The following is a 22,731-nucleotide window of genomic DNA, read 5'->3' on the forward strand; positions in this document are numbered from 1 at the left end:
CGCTCAGCCACCTGACTCCAGTAGAACATGTCTAATCTGACCTGACTGAATAGCAGCAGGTGACAGCCAACAAGGGTAACTGCTGATTAAGGTCACACTGCATCCGACAGGGAGATTTCAGGCTGGTATCCGATCTCAAACATCCATTTGATTTGTTTTCCAGAAACTCGCACAGACAACACAAGTCTCTGTAGATCAGTATAGTCTTTGTGAGAAACATTTATCCCTAATCTAGTACACAGTCTATAGTTGCTAATCCTAGGTGCTAAAAATAGTCCTTGATGGTTTGGTGCCTCCTTGTCACAAGCCCATCCCTTTCAGATTAGGGTGGTATGATACTAATCATGTTTAACAAGCTTGAGACTGAAGGTGGCATCTGTCTGTCCATGACCCTCGCTCCCCTTTCAGGTGACCCCTGTCTCTGCATGCTGCCTATGGAGGTTGGCAAACACAGAGCTGGCTTACAGAGCTGTATCAGAGCTGCCAACTCTCAGGGTTTTGCCGTGTGACACATGCATTTCAACCATTTCTCACGCTCTCACGCCACACCTTGTATATCTCACGCTGAAAAGGCAACGCCAAACAAGTAGCCAAGCTAACCTTGTAAACAGTAACGGACGAGGAGCAGGTTAACGGAGTGAAGCATCATTGACGCGTAAACAGCCGTGTAAGCTCGCCTAAGCTACCAAATCTCACGCCAAGGTTTTTGGAAAAGTTGGCAGCCCTGCTGTATACATCCCTGTAAACGACCTCATACAATAGAGAAACATCCAAATAATTTTGGTTTATTGGTATCACCGACAAAATATGTCATTTGTTAAGCATGATCTGGTTTCAGGCATCAAATCCCATGCTTCTCATGTCTTTGCCTTTCTCTGGATCTGGGTCAGTTGACCAGCCTCAGTGCTACCTGGAGATGGTCATGTGACCCTGAAGCTCAGGACTGAGCATGTGTGGCTGTCGTGTGTGGTTCAGCAAAACTAGTTGGTGCAGGGTGAGAGCCAAGCACCACAAGCAGACGTACACACAGACAAACAGCGAGACACCCTCTGAGACACTTTGGAGATACAGGGTCGTATGGGATACCTACATATTAGTCCATCTTTTTTTACTGCATCATCTTAAACAGCTTTTCTTCTTTTTAGTTGTTTTTGGGGGGCTCCTCTGTTCTCATGTCTCAGCAAAAGACAGATTTTGGAGGTACAAATTATCGTCTTTAAAAGGTAAGGATGTTAAGTGGGTATTTGTTTGTTCATGTGTGGAGAGAACAGATGTCCAAGTTCAGAGGAGACCACAAATAAAACTGCCATACAATGACGTGAATAAAGACATTTCTTCTGACGTTGTTGCAGATGAAATCCTCATGGGAGCAGCTAAAGTGGTTAAGGTCGTTTATCTTGATCACCATAGCCTGTTGTTTTATGGTGTCAATCATAACTGGAATGGCTGGTATAGACCGTTGACACTTGTTGAAGAGGTGCAAATGAACTGAGCAAATGGTGAGTTCCACAATATTGAGTTTTCTTTTCATTTCACCTAAACCCAAATCTCCCCTTTGAATCTATCAATTTATTTTCAAAGGTCCGGGAATCGAACTGGCAACCTTCGGATTACTAGTCCGACTCCCTCACCGCTCAGCCACCTGACTCTGTCTACCCAAATAACTAAATAAATAATTGGGTAGACAGACAGGAAGGTTGAGTGGGTATAAGCTGAGGGCACGGGAGATTTAGTGGACAAATCTTTTTCCATTTCACTACCAACAGGATATCGAGTGCCAGGACTGGACAGACAGCCAATCAGATGAAGACAGTGACCTAGAGGAGTTCCGATACGGAATCCAAGTAAAAAGATATTTTCCTTAGTGTTGGAACTTCACTCTAAATCCTAACATTAGTTTAATACACTGTATACTTACTTCCATAATGATGTATTGAATTTAAACAGTGCCATTGAGTGAGACAAACTTGCCCACCTATTGTGTGGGGTATTAGTGTTGCTTTGTGGGGGAGCTAGACAAGGCTAACATATGGCCTGTGCTCGACACACTAGCTGATCCTATTGCCTCTTAAGTCAGTTCAAAGCAAAGCTTCCCATGAGTGACACATCCTCACACACTTGCATACAGTCCTTGAGGGTTTAGGTTTGGTTGAGGGGCCGTTCTATGGGCGTATGTGAAGCCCTCTGTGACGTGCTTGCGTGTAAAAAGGGCTAGACAAATACATTTTGATTTGATTGGATTTGAGTGCTGCACTCGTACCACAACGAACCCTCTGAAAGGTCTAATAATGGCACACATACCTTCCCATCTCATGTGAAGCCATCTTTCACATTAACTGCTGAGAGAATAATTACACATGCACCTCCCTGTGGTAACATGTGGTGGACTGATCGGGGCCATCCGTTTGATCGTGTTTGTGTTTGTGTGTCTGCAGGAGCGCTGTGATGCTGACCAGTATCGTCACCCCCAGCTAGACACTGACATAGAGGCAGCCAGAGGTCTTTACTCTGACACAGCAGTCTCCGTCAGGTATGTGACGACCTGTCACTCACTTGAACCAGTCTCAGAGGAACGTCTCGCACGCCAGGATCTCGTGTTTTTCATTTTAAAATGGCGTTTCGTGGTTTTAATGTCAAGTTCTTGTTGCGGAACACTTTTTTTCTATTTCTCTTCCCCTCCAGAGAGTATGCGACGATTGACGATGTGGATGTGGACTTGCAAATCAATGTCGGCTTCTTGGACGTAAGTAAAGCAGGACTGTTCCACACCATGACGTGGTAGATGAGTCTAATACCCTCGGTGTCCTCTATTGATTCATGAATAATGTAAGCACACAGGAAATCCACATTTCTTCCACAGTGTCCTGTGTGTCTTGTTTTAGTGCTGACACTTTGTCTCCCCAGGGGGAAGTGGCCAGGGCCTGGAAGATCAACCCGACAGAACCGATTGTTGTCCGTCTACGCTTCTCTCTGTCCCACTACCTCGATGGTCCTAGTAAGCAAAATCTCTCTCTCTTTCTCTCTCTCTCTCTCTCTCAGTTCAGTTCAGTTCAGTTCAAAGGGCTTTATTGGCATGAAAACAACAATTGTTCATATTGCCAAAGCAACGGTAGAATTACAGAAATATTAATCAATGTAAATCATGGCCTTATATATACTTATATTTCACACACTCACATACAGAGACACACACGGCAGTTTAACATATACAGTGTATCTACACCACACAGGTGTACAACTTGTATCCATGTTATTATTATTCAAGTTGGTATATTATTAATGTTGCCAAATAATCTGTATAAATAAGTAAATAGATACACACACACATATGTATATATACATATATATATGTGTACGCATACACACATGTATACACACACACACGTATATATATACACACATATACCCATACACATACATACATACGCACATCTCTCTCTCTCTCTCTCTCTCTCTCTCTCTCTCTCTCTCTCTCTCTCTCTCTCTCTCTCTCTCTCTCTCTCTCTCTTTCTCTCTCTCTCTCTCTCTCTCTCTATCTCTTTCTCTCTCTCTCTCTCTCTCTGTCTCTCTCTCTCTCTTTCACGTTGTCCTGCTCGTTTTAATGTGACTCAAATAAATCCGAACTAATCCGTTGCACCACAGTACCTTCAGTGGAGGTTTTCCAACCCTCTAACAGAGATGGCTTCAGCCTTGGACTGCAACTTCAGAAGTGAGCATTCAGTACAACACTATCTGGCAGACATATCAGCTGCTGTCTGACTGATTGGAGAGGATTACACTATCAAATCAAACAACAAATTACAATATGAAAGATGGCGTCAAGATTTGACTTGTTGTTCCTCTCCTGCAGGGTCCTCGGCATGTTCATATCTCAACAGTGGAAACATCTCACTAATGACATCATCACAACCCAGCAGAAGACCAGACATAATTGGTTCAAACCCGGAGGAACTATCAAGAGGTTCCGTGCCAGACTTAACATTTGGTCACCCATGTCCAGGTACACAAATATACCCTGCTCTACTGCCTGTCAGTACAAATACATGCCCCACATACCTACTCTACTACCTAGCAGTACATACGTACCCTACTCTACTACTTAGCAGTACACATACCCTTCTCAAATACTTTTTCTTGGTGGGTTATGTGGGTTATAATCGCTGTTTCATGACTGTGATCCAGGTCAAATACCCAGGAGCAAACGCTGAAGGCCAAACCACTGGTGCCTGACCTGAAAGTAAACCGTCTGATGAATAGAACAATATCCTACACGATCAAGAATCCCAATGGAGAGCTCTTTACTTACACACCCAATGGAAAGGTGAAGCCCAGTCTACACTGCACTCTCACACTCAATAACAATCAAGATCAATTTCGTTCGAGAGTCAGGTGGCTGAGCGGTTAGGGAATCGGGCTAGTAATCTGAAGGTTGTCAGTTCGATTCCCGGCCGTGTCAAATGACGTTGTGTCCTTGGGCAAGGCACTTCACCTTACTTGCCTCGGGGGGAATGTCCCTGTACTTACTGTAAGTCGCTCTGGAGAAGAGCGTCGTCTTATTTAATCACTGATTATTCAGTCAACACATTCTCTAGTGGTTGTTAGAAACCCTCACATCACATATGTTTTGTTGCACTCTACAGAGAGTGGTGGTGTCCGCGGTCAAGTCTCCAGCCCATATCAGCACTAAACAGCTGTTCGAGCTGCTCTTTTCATCTCAAGCTATTCAGCACTGCAAGAACCCCCCAACACTGCAACATGGCTTCTTAGTTCAGGTAAAGTCTCACTGTAGTATGTTATACTGGAGTCAGTTGGCTGAGCGGTGAGGGAGTCGGGCTAGTAATCCGAAGGTTGCCAGTTCGATTCCCGGTCATGCCAACTGACGTTGTGTCCTTGGGCAAGGCACTTCACCCTACTTGCCTCGGGGGAATGTCCCTGTACTTACTGTAAGTCGCTCTGGATAAGAGCGTCTGCTAAATGACTAAATGTAAATGTATACTACAAACCTAGACAAGGCACTTTACTACAAAACCAGGCAACGAACGGCAAAATTAAATCAAATCAAAAAATGTTACTGTCATGCTATGAAGGCAATGCAAAGCATCATAGGTTATATCTGTGTTTTACCATACTAAACCAGTTTGATTCAAACGGCTAAATAGCAGTACTTAAGAAGTTGTTATGGTGTTTTCATATGTGGTAGAGGTCCCGTTATATTTCACTGTCTATCTCTTCTGTTCATAGATAATAAAGTATGCGGAGCAGAGGATCCCCACACTGAATGAGTACTGTGTGGTCTGTGATGAGCGACATGTCTTTCAGAATGGCTCCATGTTAAAGGTACACTGATCCAGGAACACAATGTGTGTGAGCAACAGTGAAAGTAGGGTCAGTGCAAGGGTCAGATGGCTGAGCGGTTAGGGAATCGGGCTATTAATCGGAAGGTTGCCGGTCCGTGCCAAATGATGTTGTGTCCTTGGGCAAAGCACTTCACCCTACTTGCCTCGGGGGGGAATGTCCCTGTACTTACTGTGAGTCGCTCTGGATAAGAGCGTCTGCTAAAATGACTAAATGTAAGTAAAAATGTAACTTCTTGGCAAATGACACCAAATCTGAAGCTGGTTCTTCTGTCTCTGTGTTTCCAGCCAGCCGTTTGCACCAGGGAGCTGTGTGTGTTTTCCTTCTACACTCTAGGAGTGATGTCTGGGGCTGCCGAGGAGGTAGCCACAGGAGTGGAGGTGGTGGACCTGCTGGTGGGCATGTGCAGGGCAGCGCTTGAGTCCTCACGCAAGAGCATCATTTTTGAGCCGTACCCTTCTGTGGTTGATCCTTGCAACCCTAAGACTCTGGCTTTCAGTCCCAAGGTACTGAGGAAATGTGTGCATTTGAGTTTGAACCGAACTGTTTTCAAATCCCTCAAAACGTCATTTAAAAAAACGGAACATTACACCATTTCTGTTGCAGAGGAAGAGTTATGAAAGGTTGCAAAAAGCCTTGGACAGCGTCATGTCCATCAGGAAGATGACGCAGGTGACTAAAGTAAACATTTGAGCCTACACACCTACCCATATTGTCTATCAATATATAATCAATTATGATTAACATCGGGTTGTTTCTAATGTGATGGATTGGATTTTGTTTTTTAAATGAATCAATTTCCAGGGTCCCTATTCTGAAATCAAGAAGCAGATGGACAAAACGGATCCCCTTGCACACCCCTTACTGCAGTGGTAAGACAGCAACTCCATCCACATCTCTTAGCCTTTCACACTAAGACCGCACACACTCTGACCTGTCTGTTTGTATGTTTGATACCAGGATTATATCAAGCAACAGATCCCATATTGTCAAGCTGCCACTAAACAGGGTACGAGAATATAGCTGTTTCTGTGACTAGTCCATAGTTTGTGATTGAGGGCTAACTGATAGCGGCTAGTTCCAGTAACCAGGGTCCTCTAAAAGGGCTATTTGACTTGACCTCGATCCATGTCACTCTTGTCAACCTCGTCTCTCCATGTGTTTCTCATTCTTGTGCAACAGTAACAGTAACTAGTGTCCCTCTCTGTTGTACAACAGCAGCTGAAGTTCATGCACACACCACATCAGTTCCTGCTCATCAGTAGCCCACCTGCCAAAGAGGCTCATTTCCAAGCAGCCCGGAAGCTCCATGGCAGCACTTTTGCCTTTCAGTGAGTGAAATTACATTTTACACACACACACACATTTACATTTAGTCATTTAGCAGACGCTCTTATCCAGAGCGACTTACAGTAAGTACAGGGACATTCCCCCTGAGGCAAGTAGGGTAAAGTGCCTTGCCCAAGGACACAACGTCATTTTCACAGACGGGAATCGAACCGGTAACCTTCAGATTACTAGCCCGACTCCCTAACCGCTCAGCCACCTGACTTCCCCGAACACGTCTCGATGTTCGTTATCATTGTCTTGATTTTATCTCCTCAGTGGTTCACACATAGAGAACTGGCACTCCATCCTCAGAAATGGACTGGTTAACGCCTCCTACACAAAGCTGCAGGTTTGTTGCAATTAATATAGCAGCATTGGGCAAATTAAATGAAGTTATTGTTGGGAATAACTTGGGAATAGTTTATCAAAATAACCATTGGTAAACTTGACTCTGCTCTGCACTATTAAAGCTACATGGAGCTGCGTATGGGAAGGGCATCTACTTGAGTCCTATCTCAAGCATATCTTTTGGATATTCAGGTAATGATACCAAAACATGTTGTTTATACTTAGCAGTCCCAGTTCAGGTTTAAACCAATATTATGTTAGTTACGTTCACCCATCCTTATCCCTTGTGTCTAACTGATCTATCCCTGTAACATGACGTTTTTGTTGTATAATCAGGGATGGGTAAAGGTCAACACCAGATTCCCTCCAAAGAAGAGCTTATCAAACACTGTAACCGTCTGAACACTGTAGAACAGGTACAGTGTTTCACTTACAAATACTTGAAACAAATACAGTTCGAGACAGAATTGTGGCTTATCTCATGGTACTTTTGAATCGTCATTATTTTCCAGTTTTGTTCTTTCAGGAATGTTCAGGGCAGGCCAGATTTCTCCAGAGCAGAAATTTAAACTGCATAGCACTTTGTGAAGGTAAACAATCTGTTTTATGTTAGACATGAGGACAGAGCTAAGTAGCTATTGACTATCAATTTGGGGATTTGTGTTCCCCTCAGTCATAACATCAAAGGACCTTCTTAGACATGGAAACATCTGGGTATGCCCCACGCCAGACCACGTATGCACGCGCTTCTTTTTTGTGTAAGTACAGCACAGCAGAGAACACGAGCTAAACCCTATGTAGTGACGTACACTGTAGTGCTTAAGTCAACATTGGACATTGGTCTCAACCCAACCCCCGACTCTGACCCCTCCGAACAACATATTTACATTTAGTCATATAGCAGACGCTCTTATCCAGAGCGACTTACAGTAAGTACAGGGACACAACCCCCCAAAGGCAAGTAGGGTAAAGTGCCTTGCCCAAGGACACAACGTCATTTTGCACGGCCAGGAATCGAACCAGCAACCTTCTGAGTAATAGCCCGATTCCCTAACCGCTCAGCCATCTGACCCCCTTATTATGACCCCCCCCCCCCTCCCCCCACCCTATATTTCTGTGATAGGTACGAGAACGGGCAAGTGGGAGATGCTAACATCAACACCCAAGATGTCCAGATCCAAAAGGAGATTTTCCAAGTGACCGGGACAGAAATCTGCTGAAGGGAACGATGGAAAATTACACAAACATCAGGGACCACTGTGGTGTCGAAGATCATATCTACACTTTAAGATATGGCTGGATTTACCATTTTGATCATCTGTGGCTAGATTTCTCATAGCAATTCATCCTGATCAAAATGTCCCTATTCATTCTGCTCACTCATTGGATTCGATTTTTTACAAAGGAGAAAAATTACAAAAAAGTTACATGTGCTCAATTTTGTAGCATTTAACATTTTTCCCTGAGTGATATCATTTGTAAAAAGATACGTTTGGAAAGTTGAATCCAAGCAGGACACAAACAGTTGATCACATATGTAGATCTGCGTTATGTGATATTCTGAGAAACTGTCTGGCTTTTTATTGGATTCCTGGATTTTTGATACAGTGGAGATTTTCTAACCTGAGATTGTCGTGGTCTCTCAATGGTGTGTCATTGATGACATCCGTTTTGCATTTCAAGGAGAGAAGTTTATCCTGAAATATGGGCTGAGCTAAATTGGAGAAGTTTAACTCTGAGATCATCTCCTCTCCTATATATTTTTGTGTACATGGAATTGCCACAGAGCAATTAATTTGACTTGCCTTTAACCTGTTTCACAGTCTCCACGTGATTTGTTTTAAGAGTAATCACTCTTGGCACAACTGAATATGTCTGGTGTATCTAAGATGTTTTGATATGACAATTTCTTATCGTTTTTTTTTATTAAAGTTTGTCAGAACCCATTGTTTTCGTTCAATGAGTCTAAATACACATACACAAGTTTAGCTATCCACTATCTTTAGAACACTTCAGCTAAATCCTTCCTGTGTTCTGCCACATGGGGGCGATATTTACCACAGACATTCTCCTCCAACTCGTGCACATGTTGTACGTGACTCAAACAGTTCTCCTTTTACATGGTACAGTGAAGTGTGGTCAGTTTCCACGAGGGGGGGGCATAGACTTGAAGGTCTTCATATTTATATCATTTCATATTATTTCCTAATTATGGGCATTTGTCTTCATGAATTGAATCTAAATTATGGGTGTGTGTGTTTGGATTTAAACATACAGGTAAAAATGTAATGTGTAAAATAAATGTTTATAAAAATTGTTGATCAGGAACAGAGTAGAGACATCGATGAAGCAGCTGTGAGCCTCAGATGGAATCAGTGCACTGTTCTAATGCTGCATTTCTGCTTCGCAGAACATGCAATGCCAGCCAGTCACTAACTTTCACAGCTAGGACAAATATGTAGTCCCCTAGGGAGAGTATTTAAAACAAGCCCAACATTTTGGGTCATGTATACACAAATGTGTGTGCATAAATCACACAAGTACACAGACATCCACACACACCCCCCCCACACACACAGGCATTGTTCTCACAGTGTGCTAATAGACATTTTAATAAAAGTGCAATGTTTGTGTTTGTGCCTTTAAGAGAATTTTCCATCACTCATTGTACTTGGCTCTCTTTGAACCTCATGTGTTTGGTTGGCGGCAGCTGTTTTCCATATTCATCAGGGTGAGGGACCTCTTTCCTTCACTGTCAGTGAACAGATTCAAGAGAAGATCCTAACCTAAACTGGAAAAGGCAAAAAGTGGATTCTACAAACTGATTGGAAAGCAGATGCATATGCACTTTGGGAAGATATTTTCAAGGATTCAGCGAGGACTCTATCCTTTATACAGAGGACAGGAACTCCTCTAAAGAACCCAGGATTCGGTATGTTTAAGGTTCGAGTTTCAAGAGGATAGTGGGATCTACCTTGCATTCCAAAGATTAAACCACAATTACAGGAGAACAGTTGAGCTGGTTGATGTATATTAAAAAAAAACATGTCTCTACCTATTAGAGGAGACATCAACACCATCTCATGCACCTCTACATGCAATATTGCCGATGTAGAAGCCCTTCAGTCTGACCTGTCCACCCCAGCACTCCCATTCTGCTCCTCGCTCCCATTCTGCTCCTCGGCCGCTCACCAGCACCAGAGAGGCTTCAGGAGAATCAGCATAACCGAGGAACCCAGGCCTTGCCCGTTCCACGGACGAGCTCAAGGAGTGCTCGAGATGCGGGTGAAAGAGGGAAGCAAGATCCGAAACCTCTTGGGATTTGCCACAGCTCGCATGCGGGGAGATGGAGGGGATGTCGGTCGCGCCGGACTTAGACAGGTGGTTTTCACAGGGTCAGGTATGGGAGTTACAAAGACAATCACCTGTGCTGAGATCCTGAAACGTAAACTCGGGGGATTACACCAGCTGTCTAGGGTCTACTTTAAAACAGTACAGGAAGTCTGGGAAAACATGGATCGTTGTGGGCCAAGGATGACAATGCAGAAGACTGTCCCTGCCATCAGCATACTGCTTTCTAAAGATCCAATGGATCCCCAGGAGAATGGGTATCAGGCACCTCGACTACCCAAAGCACTTTTAGATGACAGGGAAAGAGAGGGCTCTCCTTTTGCTATAAAGATGACACCTTGCAGACCTTGTTTACAGCATGTGGCAAAAAGAGTCTGTCTGGAAGACCACTTACCTCAAACTTCCTCAGTGTGATAAATTTATGAGGAATTGCAAAAATTCAATTTTTTCGTTATTGATAACTATCATATATATGAAGTATGTAATATGCTGATTTTTTGAATATGACTATAGGGCAGTAATATACATATTGTGTGACAAGATAATAATCAAATGTATTTTGACATAACCCTAATCCTGTGTTCTTTTATGTTCTAATCTCAGTCACCTAAATAAATGTGTATATGGAATTTATTTTTGTATTCTGTGTTGCCTACTCGGCTTTGTAAGTTTTGTGATTTATTCACATAACTTGATCATACTTTATAATTATTAATAGACACAGTCTAACAATAAACCTTCATACTCCACCAAGTTACACAATTTAAGTTAAATGTAGATTTTATAACAACATCTTTGCGCATGCGCAAAGTGTACGCAAGTGACAATCCAACATCCTGTGCTAGCAAGATAGCCGGCCGCTAGTACCTGCTTGTCCCGCATCATGTTCAGAGCCGCCGTCCGATTCTCAGTCTCCGGTGCCCGGAGTTTAACACGTGCACGGCCTGCGTATCAAGGTTAGTGTTGATTATATGAGTTATACGTTTTTTTTTTTTTTTTTTTATTAAAAGGTTCGTGGAGTAGGTTCAAGTTTGAGCGGAAATCAGTGAGGACTTGAGGAAATCCTAACTTGACCAGCTGGATGGCTAACCTAGCTAACTAGCTCTAGGTAGAACAAGCCAGCTTACTAGCTCATTGATGTATTGCGAATTGAATAGCTATAGTGAGGATAACAACTAGGTATTGTGTGATATTTCATATCAGACTTGTTGTGTGCTTAAAATACGTACGTTGTGTAGCTAAGCTGGTCCTAGCTAGTATTACAGAAATAATTGACAAACGGTGTCCTTGCAATGACCCGCTAGTGCTAATATGCTAGCCTTTTCGCCATATAGCTAGCTACCGTAACGTTTCAAGTAGCTAGCAAGCTAAAGAGCGGTACTAATATTCTTGTTTACATGGTGATCATCTCACACATCTGTAATTCTGTTTATTGCAGGTAGCTAAGAACAATATAATGGTGGTTAGTACAATAAACAGTATTGTAATGCTAAGTTGTTTATCAGCAGTTGAAAATGAAATGTGCTTTTTATACAGCTAGCTCGAACTACAGTTGTAGTAGCAGTGGATCCTGTAGTATAAACAGAGCAATGCAGTTTAGTATAAAATATTACTTATATTTGAGTAGTATCGATGAACCCGGCTCGGTGGGTTATGGAAGGACACACTGGCAAAGAGCCAACTATACTCAACAACCTTTCCCAGTTTACTATCCAGCCATACCCTTGACTGCGTGTGTAGACACATATTCTGTTCTCTGGCCGTATATATGAAATGTGTCATCTGTTTTCTTTCTCACCCTGTAGCTCCGTTGGCCTCAAGGTGTTACTCTCATGGGAAAGTGGAGACAGATGAAGAGTTTGATGCCCGTTGGGTCACGTATTTCAATAAGACAGACATTGATGCATGGGAACTGAGGAAAGGTAAACAGAAACATTTTCAAAGATGTCACCAAAAATAATAGATTTTTCCCTAGATTGGTCTGCATGTTCTATTTCAGGTACGGTGTTAAATATAGTGTGGTTTAAAATTTAATAAAAAATACCATTACACAGTGTCAAAATGTTTTCCTAGGGACACAGACGTAAATTAATTTCAAGTAATGAAGACTTCTAAGTAAAATATGTTTCTGATTGTCTCTTCTTTAACTAACATTGTTTTACAGGGATGAACACACTGATTGGGTACGATCTGGTACCCGAACCAAAAATTATTGACGCAGCTCTGCGGGCCTGTCGAAGGTTAGATGATTTGGCTAGTGCAATTCGGATTTTGGAGGCTGTGAAAGTAAGTTGTGACAGCATTTTTCATTATTATTATTCCTATTTTAAGTTAATACAGTATTCTAGGCATGAATGACAAAAGGCAACAGTAGCAAAGCATTAACATTTATACAATTCTTCATAACCTTGGTCAAAGCATTCTCCTTACTCTTAAATTATTCTCACAGGACAAATCTGGCCCTCACAAAGAAATCTATCCATACCTGATTCAAGAGCTGCGGCCAACTTTGGATGAGCTTGGGATTTCCACACCTGAAGAGCTTGGCATTGACAAAGTATAGAAGGGTAGGTATGAATGCTCACTGCCTCTTTAATTTCCAAAGACAATTACCAAGCAGTCTAACATTTTTTTTCTGAATGTTTCTTCCAGTTTTCTGACAGCGGTTGATGTCATTGGGACATGGGAGCTCTGTACTTGTTATTGCTTCGTTTAATCCTGTGTGTGGTATTTAATTTGGACTTTATTAAGTTCTTATGCTTGTAAACTATTGATGGACCTAATAAAGGAAATTATCTGTGTTGAAAACGTGTCAAAAAATGTCTGGTTTCCAACCATTGGTGGAGTCACATTGAATGTTTTTTAACTGTAATTATCTCAAGCATTACTTACCATGACTGTACTGTACTTGAATGAACTGTGGTAGTAGGCTACTTGTAAAACGCACTGTCTACATTCGTTTGTCAGTTAAACGAATTTAAAGGGGAAAACAACGTGTAATTATGTCAGACCACCAGAGAGCAGAATGGAACCTTTCATTGAAAAGTCTGTGTATTTGTGTCCAACCTCTAGTTGCGTCGTCTTATGTATTTTAAGTGTGTCTTAAGTGATAAAGAAATCTAATCAATATTAGACAGTTCACTTTTTACCTTGTGTTTTAACAAGGTAAAACATTTTGCATAAGACATTTTGCAATGTCATGAGTAACAGTTGAAGACAGTAGGCTACAATTAATCGTGTAATTAAAGTTTTGGTTAATGGAAGTCGATGCAGACCTTCCAAAATTCCATAGTAGGCCGAGGTTAAAGTTGAACTTTGTCCTAAATTGCTTTCATGGCGTAGGCCCAGTAGCCTTTCGCACTATTTGTCAGTTGTAAAACTTAAGCCGCGCCAAATGACGAACAGTATTAACAGGTTTCTAATGATTTCACAATACTAACTTGGAGTATCGTCGTGAATTGCACAGCGTAAGGTCAACTAAGTTTCAAGTCTGGGCGGGTCTTCGTGTACAATTTGGGGGGTGGGGTATTCTGTAAAGATCAGGCTAGGGATGTTTGAGTTTCTATACGCTGTGGCCAGGGTAGGTGAGGCGGCTGGGCAGAGCTGTTTACTGCCCTCGCCAGTTTTAATCACCAAGGTTCTGAGATATTTTTGGTATCGCTTTTATTTTTGATTTAATAATCTGTGGAGAGATATGATCGTGTAAATAGATTTTCGACAAGCAACAGAAAGACAGTAGAAAAGGTGTGCCTGGAAGTGGTCTAATGATGGACAAATCAAAGGCTGAAATGGTAAGTTCGGCGTTTAACATGTGGAAGTGATCTGATCAAGTAATTGTCACTTTTCAACTATTGGCTACATTGCAATTAAATAAAAAATGCAGCGCACCTTAAAGTTTGTACTGGATAATTAGATAATTTTAAAACCCTCATTGTAGCCTACTTAGCAGATAATTTGGGACTTGTTTGTAGCTAAGTGACCCGAGATACTTCCGACTAGCTTTGAAACGATGAGTCGTTTTATTATATTACATTCATGTTGTAATTATTTCCCATTTTAAACACAGCCTTTATCACTTTCGGCCAATGTGCCGGGGTTTCAATTATAAATCAAGCTCTCAAATGAACCTAAATTTGACCTGCTCGGGCACGTGTAGGTCAGCTTGCCAACGAAGAATAATTTCTACTGGATCAATGTGAAATTATTTACTGTAGTAGGCCTACCTTCTCCCACTATGTTTCTGCTGTTTAAATCTTTTTACCAGGTTGTTTGAGCACATTCAAGGAAAACTTTAAGCACATTTGTATTATTGAAACAAAGGATACGTTATTGCCCTATTAGTAGCGTATCACAGTGTGCCTTCTGTGATCCTGAAGCCACAAATTAGTTGTAGCTACGATTTGGCTCTCCTGTGCCGCCATTTTATTTTCAAGTTAACGCATACAGCTGTTGCTGTCTGAAGGCTAGCCCTAGAGTTTACGGTAAGACTGTCGTGAGTGTCAATTTTATTTATGATTTAGCTCCACCTATTTGACCTGTATATGACATAACATATGTTTTTCTTTATCTTGTTAAATCTTATTCCTGCAGGACAGTTTGGGAGCAGGGTGCCATGGAAGTCCAGTTGGCGTTCGACTGGGGGCAGTGATGGAACATCTCCAGAGGCAGCAAGAAGCCAAACTGCAGTTGGAACGCGAGGAAAAGCACCTTCGTCAAGCCCAGCTCGCGTTTGCCAAGCATGTGGCTGCAGCAAGAGTCTCAGGGGCCCCACTAGACTCGACTTTCCGAGGAAAGAGCATCGAGAGGACACGAACAGAGCAGCAGCAGACTGGTGATCGCCACCAGAGCAGTATAGGTTATGAGAACGAAGAAGACGAACACGGCTCTGAAGGGGAAGACGATGAAGAGGATGACGACATGGATGACGAGGAGCACAGTGAGGGAGAAGAGGGCGAAGATGCTCTGGCACTCAACTTAAAGAAACCCCCACTCCAACAAAAGCCCATTTTTTCTTTTACTCCTTTTTCAACATCACTTCCCACTGATCAGCCAGCCTCGTCACCTCCAATGACTTTCAAACAAGAACCCGAGGAAAAGGAGCTGTCTCCCATCGACCAGCATTCATTCACATCACCCAATGGACTTACTGACTGGAGTTTTGATGAGCAATTCAAGAAAGTAAGTTGGTATACAGTATTGGTGATCATTGTGACCCTGTTACTATATTGGCATACCATCGGCCCCTGTCAAATGCGCCAATCATTGAGGATGTTTTTTCGAACAATCTACATCCATGTGATGTTTTTTGCCCTTCTTACAAACTAACAGGTCAGACAGACTTCTTATAAAAATAATAATTGCATCAAATGGCATGCTGCACAGAGGGAAAGAAATGGAACATAATTCCCCCCCTCCGGCTATTGTATGTGATTCTATCCTGCTCTCATTGTTGACCTGCTCCTGTTGGGGGTGGAGGTCTTATCTCTGGCACGCTGATCCTGGGGGAGGCCTCCTGTTGTGAAGGAAGATGTGTGTCCTCTTTGGTAGGGAGCCAACTGCAGCAGGGCTTACTTCGGCTGCAGTTCCCACCTCAGACTTTTCTTCACCTCATGTGGCTTTTCGGAGAAAGGGTTCTTGGCAGGACTCAGCGGTGCTGGCACTGGTCCAATCCTCCCGTGTTTGGTGTGAACTCTGAAACAGCTGGTTGAGATGTAATAGGGGTGAGGGTGACGCAGAGAACTGGAGTGATGTCATGTTGTAGTATAGACTATAGCGCGCTGGCTGTATGTTGTGCATGGTATGCAGATTACAAATTTCACCTACTGACTCAAATTGATGGGTAGGGAGTGATTTTGCTTTAATACCATTCTGTACATTTCCATCTCCCGGCAACGGTTTATGGCACAGCTGCAAGTGGTCAATTTACAATTTTGTAGACTGTGTTCTCGCGGTGTGTTTTATTTCAAGTGATTCGTTTTTTTAGTTTGCCTGGGTAGTTGACAAGGATCACCTGTGTGGGGGTACAAACAATAGCAGGAGCATTATGAGAACACCAAGATGGTTTAGAGTTTTGCTTTCTGTTTCTCTTGGCATCTGATTCTGACTATCCAATGTTGACAACTACAAGCTATAATAGGCTCTTTAAAATCGAAAGAATTAACATGGTGTGATAATGTTGATGGTATTGCAAAGGATCTAGATGGAAACCACGGGATGCATCCGATAGACGCCTGGATCAAGTAGACTTGCAGCCAGAATCACAGCGTGGGGCCAGATACATTTTCACTCGGACAGGAGAATAGAGGCCAAATAATTCAATTTGGATTAAAGATTCGCCCCCTCCTGTGGCAGTGTGTCTGGGTCAGAGTATACAGCTGCTTGGAAACTATCCAAATGAAATTAATCTTATGAGTCCCCCCCCCAAAAAAAAAAAAAACCTTCAGTACTCATAATGTACAGTAAGATTGGCTTGTCTTAAGTGACTGTTATTGTTTAAATTGAGTAAGTGTATAATAGTTGGTTGACCTACAATATTTGAGCGTTCTACTGGTTGTAGAAGTAGCAATTAAGGGGGCTCTTTGTGAATAGATCCACAGCAGGTCTCTGCCTCACCAATGAGGGGGGGAGGGGGTTTATTATTTTCGCTTGATGACTGAGGGACGAGCCATTTTGATCTCCCTCCACTGTCAATAGGCTGCAGGGGAGATGGGCTGCCACTATTCAAATGGCTTTGTCGAAGCGATGGGTCAACAGATGTATTCTCAGGGGCACTGTAGGGTGATTGCAATGCGGCCAGAACAATTGAACACAACTCCCTGAAAAAACGCCGAATAGGGTAGATTGTCCAAACGTCACCCTACCACCAAAGCATCTTGGGGTCAATGTGACAGGATTTTTGCGTAGGCCACTTTTGGACCAGTTTTTTCTTTTTACTAAACTTTTATCTGCCGTCATGGCTCTCGATCAGTGCTGACCCAGACACAATACATCCCAGTGTGCTTTTCCACACGGTTGCACAGATTCGTGTCACATTCTTGGCCCTCTCAACTGTCAGATATGATATGGACTGGGGGGGGTGGAGGACTAATGAGTTTCATATGAAAGAGCCTAACGAGCAGGGCCCCTTTCATTGACCCTTCATTCTAGCATGCTATGCCTTAGACGACCACTGGCCAAACCTCCCCAGATGTAACGCTGGAGACTCTTAGCATGTTGCCATCCCCCGCCCAGGCTGGTCTTCACGCTTGGGAAGAGAACAGGTTTTTTTGACATCGGGGGTGGAACAAGTCCTAGTGTCCTTCGGCCCAAAACTGGATGTCTTATAATCAATCGTTGCAGCTGTATAAATGAACACAGTCACACAGAAGTCACCGTATGCAAATAAATGCAAGACCCCCCCCCCGCCTCCCCCCCTCTTTCTTTCCTAACGGCGTTCCTGATATCCTTGCAGCTGCTGGTTGATTTTGGCCAGAGGGCAGAGGCCTTGAACACAGTGTACCTAGCGACATGGCTGTTTTCATTGAGTGTTCCTTTCCTTTGCTGTTTGTTTCCAGAAAGGTAGCGTGAGCTGGGCTGAGGAGAATGAAGAGCAGAGTCGTGCCAGAGCAGAGCCGTCCAGAGACTTCGCCAAGGTAACGGAGACGGCCACGCAACACGTTGTTGAGGCAACAGCAGCTAAATACTGGTTGTTCCACCAGTGTTTAACTCCCGTGTTCACAGTTGGTTTCTACCCACAGCTCTACGAATTGGACGGTGACCCAAATCGCAAGGAGTTCCTGGATGAGTTGTTCATCTTCATGCAGAAAAGAGGTAAACGTGGTGTTTTTTTACAGTCCCAAAATCCACTTCAGCATGATCAACCGTACAAGCTTCAGAAGCGGTCACCCACACTGTAGTTTCATCAGGTGGACGTCTCCAGCATGCAAGAACACCATTTTCAGTTTGGGCTGTTGGAACAGTTGCCTCAAGCTTGAATGCTATAAAAAATGCCAAGTGCAATCACCTCCCCCCCCGACCAGATTTGCTACTTGAAACCCATCTTTATTTGTGCGTGTGTGTGCACGTCTGGGTAGGCAGTGTTGCGAGGGTGGATTAGGAGGCCCCACTTGTCTAGCTAAGGATGATGGATGACTGTGCCTCACCCAGGGACTCTGCTTCAACACAGGAGGAGAGACGGACGGGACTAGTGGCCCTTCATAAAGTTCTATACTCTTCATGTTGGGGGGGGGGATAATGTTTTTTATGGCTGGTTAGCCCATGGGAACAACAGGTGTCATAAATATCGCGGCCATTCGTGGTGAATACAGCGCCCTTGTTTTCACATCGTAGTGTGACGCAGACTGCAGTATTGTTCGTGACAATAGGCCACGGTTCACCTAGTGTTTGTTGCTCTGCGGAGCTTCTGAATAGATGTTGTGGAGTTGCCATGGTTGACAGTAAATAGCAGACCCTGCACCTCCCCCCTCCCCAGCATTAGCAGAGACCTCCCTTCAAGATGTCAGCCTTTCCATACCACCCCCGAGTTGTAAACATTTCCAAATCCGAAGCCCATGTGTGTTGCACAAATGTCCAAAGGAAGAAGTAATCTCTCGTCCGCAGCAACTGTTGTTTGAGGCCCTTCCTCATAAATTGGATTTATTTCAAGGTAGGATTGGTACCATAAACTGTCACTCCTTGAATTGACAAGCCATGTTGTGTCTAAATCTGACCCACGCCTTGCTGTGCAGCCAATGACTGAGAGGGGGGCTGGATTACCCCCCCCCCCCCCCCCCCCCATCCAATCTGCTTTAAGGAGATTCATTAGAGGGGCCTATCCATACAGATTAGAATTCTAACCCCATGTTAACCTAATGACACGTGCCATTTATCATGCAGGCACTAATTGTCTGCCAGCTGCTTGTTCACCTGCTATTTCAACTACCAATCGTTTTTCCAGATAACAGAAAAATATATTTTGGACCTCCATTTCCAATCAGTCAGCCATCTTGGTTGTCTGGTTGCTCAGTGGCCCCTCTGATGTGCTGTCGCTGTCTTCTCCCAGGCACCCCGGTGAACCGCATCCCCATCATGGCCAAGCAGGTGCTGGACCTGTACAAGCTCTACAAGCTGGTGACGGAGAAGGGAGGCCTGGTGGAGGTCATCAACAAGAAGATCTGGAGGGAGATCACCAAGGGCCTGAACCTGCCCACCTCCATCACCAGCGCTGCCTTCACCCTCCGCACACAGTCAGTTCTCGTCTTATTCACCGTTTTAGTGTCGGTTATATATTCATTTTCGAGGAGCGAACCCGGTGACTGAGCAGGCAGAGCGCGTACCTCGTGGGCTGAGGCCCTGACACAGCGGCCCAGGTTCGATTCAGGGGGTCAGATGGCTGAGCTGTTAGGGCATCGGTCTGTTAATCAGATTCCAGGCCGTGCCAAATGCAGTTGTGTCCTTGGGCAAGGCACTTCACCCTACTTGCCTCGGGGGGAATGTCCCTGTACTTACTGTAAGTCGCTCTGGATAAGAGTGTCTGCTAAATGTCGAATGTCTTTATTGACTTGCATGCTCTGTGACCTCCTCGGATGGTCTTGGCCCCTCTCAGTGTTGGGATACGGGTGTTCAGACATGCTAGAGGAAACCATATGGAGTTAACAGGGCCACCAGTCTCTCGAGAACAGACTGAGTCGGTAGTATAAAACTCCAACAGTCCTAGTTAATGCTCTCTGGATGAACCTCTGACTGCTTGTTGCTAGTGTGCGGTAGATCCAAAGACAGAAATAGTGCATGAGTGTTGGTGTCACCATACACAGCGCGTGTGTTCATCTCGCATGTCTAATTTAAGTCTTCTTCGACTATGGGTATGTTTAGATGGATAAGAGTGTATGTTAATATTTGGATGTACAGTATCTGTTCCCTTGTGGTCCATGCAGGTATATGAAGTACCTGTACCCGTTTGAGTGTGACAAGAAAGGGCTGAGCTCCCCGGGCGAGCTGCAGGCCGCCATCGACGGGAACCGGCGCGAGGGCCGGCGGGCCAGCTTCAACAGCAGCCTGTTCCGCTACTCGCCATCGCAGGCCTCGGGCACCCACGCCCTCCTCTCCTCGCCCAAGATCCACACGCACACCTCCGGACACAACGGCCTGCACTCGCCCCCCAGCCAGGCCCTGAAGAGGAGAGCAGGTTTGTGGCCCCGTCCTGTGGAGGACAGGTTAGCGTGGAACGCTCGGGGGAGTGTTGACATTGAGGTCATTATATAAAAGGAGTCTGTTTTAGGCTTGGCATGCATGGCATCTGTGATCAGCAGTCCCGTCCCGTCCCCCACAAGTGTGCGCCCCACGTGATTAAATGCAACATCGGTGTTCAGGTCATTGCGCCCTCTGCTGTCATGAATGTATTACGACATCCAGGACGTCGCATGTGACAGCGGGGCCAGTCAGGACGCCGTCCTTCATCGGATGACAGGAGTTGAATCAAAGTCCTCCCTCCCTCCCCTTGTGCCTCCTCAGATGACGCGAGCGGCATGCTGCCCGGCCGGCTCCCCATGGCGCAGGGGCAGCAGCAGATGGCCCAGGCTGCCACCCTGGAACACCTGAGGGAGAGGCTGGAGAGGGCCGGAGGGGGCGAGGGGCCAGAGAGGAAGATCGCGCGGCTGGCAGAGGAGCAGCAGCGTCTGATCCAGCAGGCCTTCCAGCAGAACCTGCTGGCCATGGCCTCTCACTTCAACCCTGTGAAGCTCCCAGCAGCAGCCAACCACGACCATGGTCAGTACCCTGCCATGGTGCAGCGCACTGCTGCACATGATGGAGATGGAAACTGCAGTGGTGGTGATGCAGGTTGTTAAAATTGCCCTTCCTCTTACCTACCCATTCCCCCCCCCTCCCAGAGAGCAAACAAGATCTGTCTCTGAGTATTTCCACCAACGGGGCTGCTAGCATCAGTGTGTCAGTGGAGGTGAATGGCACTCTTTACTCAGGTGGGTCATCTTTATTCTCTCTACATGGGTTTGTTGTCTCCATGGTGACCCCTCCCCTCCTCCCCCCCACACACACACACACATTTATCGATCTGCTCTCTAGGAATGCTGTATGCCCAGAAGTCCTCCGCAGCCTCGTTGGTGTCCATGACAACAGCTGGTCAGAGTGGGTTTGGCAGCATGTCGTCGACACACAGCCCCACCTCCTCCTCCTCTCCCTCGTCCTCTAAGGGTCCCAACTGAGTGCATCACTTCTCTCAGCTGAGATGGAGCCGTCAGAGTGCATCTAACAGCTAGATACATCAGCCAAATTCTACCGTGGAAACACTCAATTCCCTTCCCCTTGCCTCGTCATGCACCTCCTGCTTGTCGACAATATTCTCACGCACGAGCTGCTCACAGTGGTTCATCACGTTGTGTGTTACAGGTAAACACTTATTTTTGGTGTCTTTCATTTTCCTGATGTCAACTGTGAATTCAAACTGACTTTGGTCTTTGTGAATTTCTTCCTCATTAACTGTTTGTATTAGCATTAGTCATATCAAGATGGTCTGTAGACTTGATTTTAATTTCTTTATGAAAATATTTAGAATTGCGGAAATGGTAAAGGAGTCTTGTACAAATGCAGCTTTTAAGACGGTAACGCTGTATGATAGTTAAGTTAACAGCCAGCCCAACTGTAGAGTTGGGTGGGTATCTACCTCTGTGGACCAATGAATACAGAATATCACTTGTTTACATGTTCGTCTCTAGCAATAAGACAAAATCATCTGTCTTTGTAACCATTTTGTGTCCATGCATATTTATGGAAAACCCCCCAAAAAAGCCTTGGATACATTTGGCTGCAGTTCAGAAGGGCGAGATGTTTATAATCAATCAACTTCTTACCTCATTTGCTTTTCCATGTTTTGGGAAGGGTCTTTCTCAGGAATGTCTGTTAGGCCAAGATGGATACCCTGATTTACAGTGGCAGTTCATTCTGTTCCAAAACACACCCACACCTTTGTGTTTTTGAATTTTTTTTAATTCATCTTTGCATTGATCTGAAGAATATCAGAGAGACATTCAACCAGGTCTACCTCACTTTCTAACAAAGAGTTGCTTGTGTTCTAATTTAGTAGTTTAGTTTCATTTTTAGATGGAGTGTTTGAATCACTGCAGGAAGCATATGGCCTGTCTTTATTTAATACTGCTGTATGCAATCAGAGAATCAATATCCTGTATACCTCTCACACTACACAGAATGCCTTGGGAGTGCTACAGCTGACAACCAAAGACCTGTTTGGTATTGTAGGAAACAAGTCTTCTTTTTGATAATCACCCAATGTATTTCCTATGTGGACATTGCCTTGAGGAAATAAATCTGATGTGAAAACCTGTATTAAAGCCTGTT

The 22,731-nt window shown here is 44.3% G+C and overlaps 3 protein-coding genes and 1 non-coding gene across 6 annotated transcripts in view; all 4 read left to right on the top strand.

Moving 5' to 3' along the window:
* Positions 1-923: 923 nt before the first annotated feature.
* LOC134020573 (protein mono-ADP-ribosyltransferase PARP6-like) lies at positions 924-8,978 on the top strand. Of its 2 annotated transcripts, none has more exons than XM_062460729.1 (22): positions 924-1,223; positions 1,353-1,499; positions 1,767-1,844; positions 2,436-2,530; positions 2,683-2,743; positions 2,905-2,995; positions 3,643-3,709; positions 3,851-4,000; positions 4,183-4,321; positions 4,641-4,772; positions 5,242-5,337; positions 5,643-5,861; positions 5,962-6,036; positions 6,160-6,227; positions 6,316-6,364; positions 6,574-6,686; positions 6,961-7,033; positions 7,155-7,224; positions 7,369-7,448; positions 7,559-7,622; positions 7,706-7,790; positions 8,156-8,978. In XM_062460729.1, the coding sequence occupies exons 2-22, from the start codon at positions 1,497-1,499 to the stop codon at positions 8,250-8,252; spliced, it is 1,905 nt and encodes a 634-aa protein (XP_062316713.1). In that variant the 5' UTR covers positions 924-1,223; positions 1,353-1,496; the 3' UTR covers positions 8,253-8,978. The 2 variants fall into 2 exon arrangements, with proteins under 2 accessions (XP_062316713.1, XP_062316714.1); XM_062460730.1 differs by having other exon boundaries at positions 5,962-6,027.
* A 2,202-nt stretch (positions 8,979-11,180) lies between these two features.
* Positions 11,181-22,731, top strand: part of LOC134021547 (cytochrome c oxidase subunit 5A, mitochondrial-like) — a 55,678-nt gene continuing 44,127 nt past the window's right edge. Inside the window, exons 1-5 of one of the 2 annotated variants that reach the window (XM_062462500.1) lie at positions 11,181-11,339; positions 12,189-12,305; positions 12,548-12,669; positions 12,833-12,950; positions 13,036-13,072. In XM_062462500.1, the coding sequence (XP_062318484.1) occupies positions 11,267-11,339; positions 12,189-12,305; positions 12,548-12,669; positions 12,833-12,946 (426 nt within the window). In that variant the 5' untranslated portion in view covers positions 11,181-11,266 and the 3' untranslated portion in view covers positions 12,947-12,950; positions 13,036-13,072. Of the gene's footprint in view, positions 11,340-12,188; positions 12,306-12,547; positions 12,670-12,832; positions 12,951-13,035; positions 13,192-22,731 lie in introns of those variants that run through there. The other variant, XM_062462498.1, reaches the window with a different exon arrangement.
* Positions 13,654-22,717, top strand: LOC134021546 (AT-rich interactive domain-containing protein 3B-like). The gene is made up of 10 exons (XM_062462497.1): positions 13,654-13,850; positions 14,094-14,174; positions 14,974-15,561; positions 17,937-18,014; positions 18,120-18,192; positions 19,424-19,607; positions 20,295-20,545; positions 20,872-21,126; positions 21,249-21,338; positions 21,442-22,717. Exons 2-10 carry the CDS (start codon positions 14,148-14,150, stop codon positions 21,579-21,581), a joined length of 1,686 nt encoding a protein of 561 aa, XP_062318481.1. The 5' UTR covers positions 13,654-13,850; positions 14,094-14,147; the 3' UTR covers positions 21,582-22,717.
* Positions 19,923-20,073, top strand: LOC134021788 (small nucleolar RNA U109). The gene has a single exon (XR_009930572.1). It is a non-coding gene; the product is annotated as a small nucleolar RNA U109 (small nucleolar RNA).

The sequence above is a fragment of the Osmerus eperlanus genome, chromosome 5 (genome assembly GCF_963692335.1).
Source record: "Osmerus eperlanus chromosome 5, fOsmEpe2.1, whole genome shotgun sequence".
Classification (NCBI taxonomy): domain Eukaryota; kingdom Metazoa; phylum Chordata; class Actinopteri; order Osmeriformes; family Osmeridae; genus Osmerus; species Osmerus eperlanus.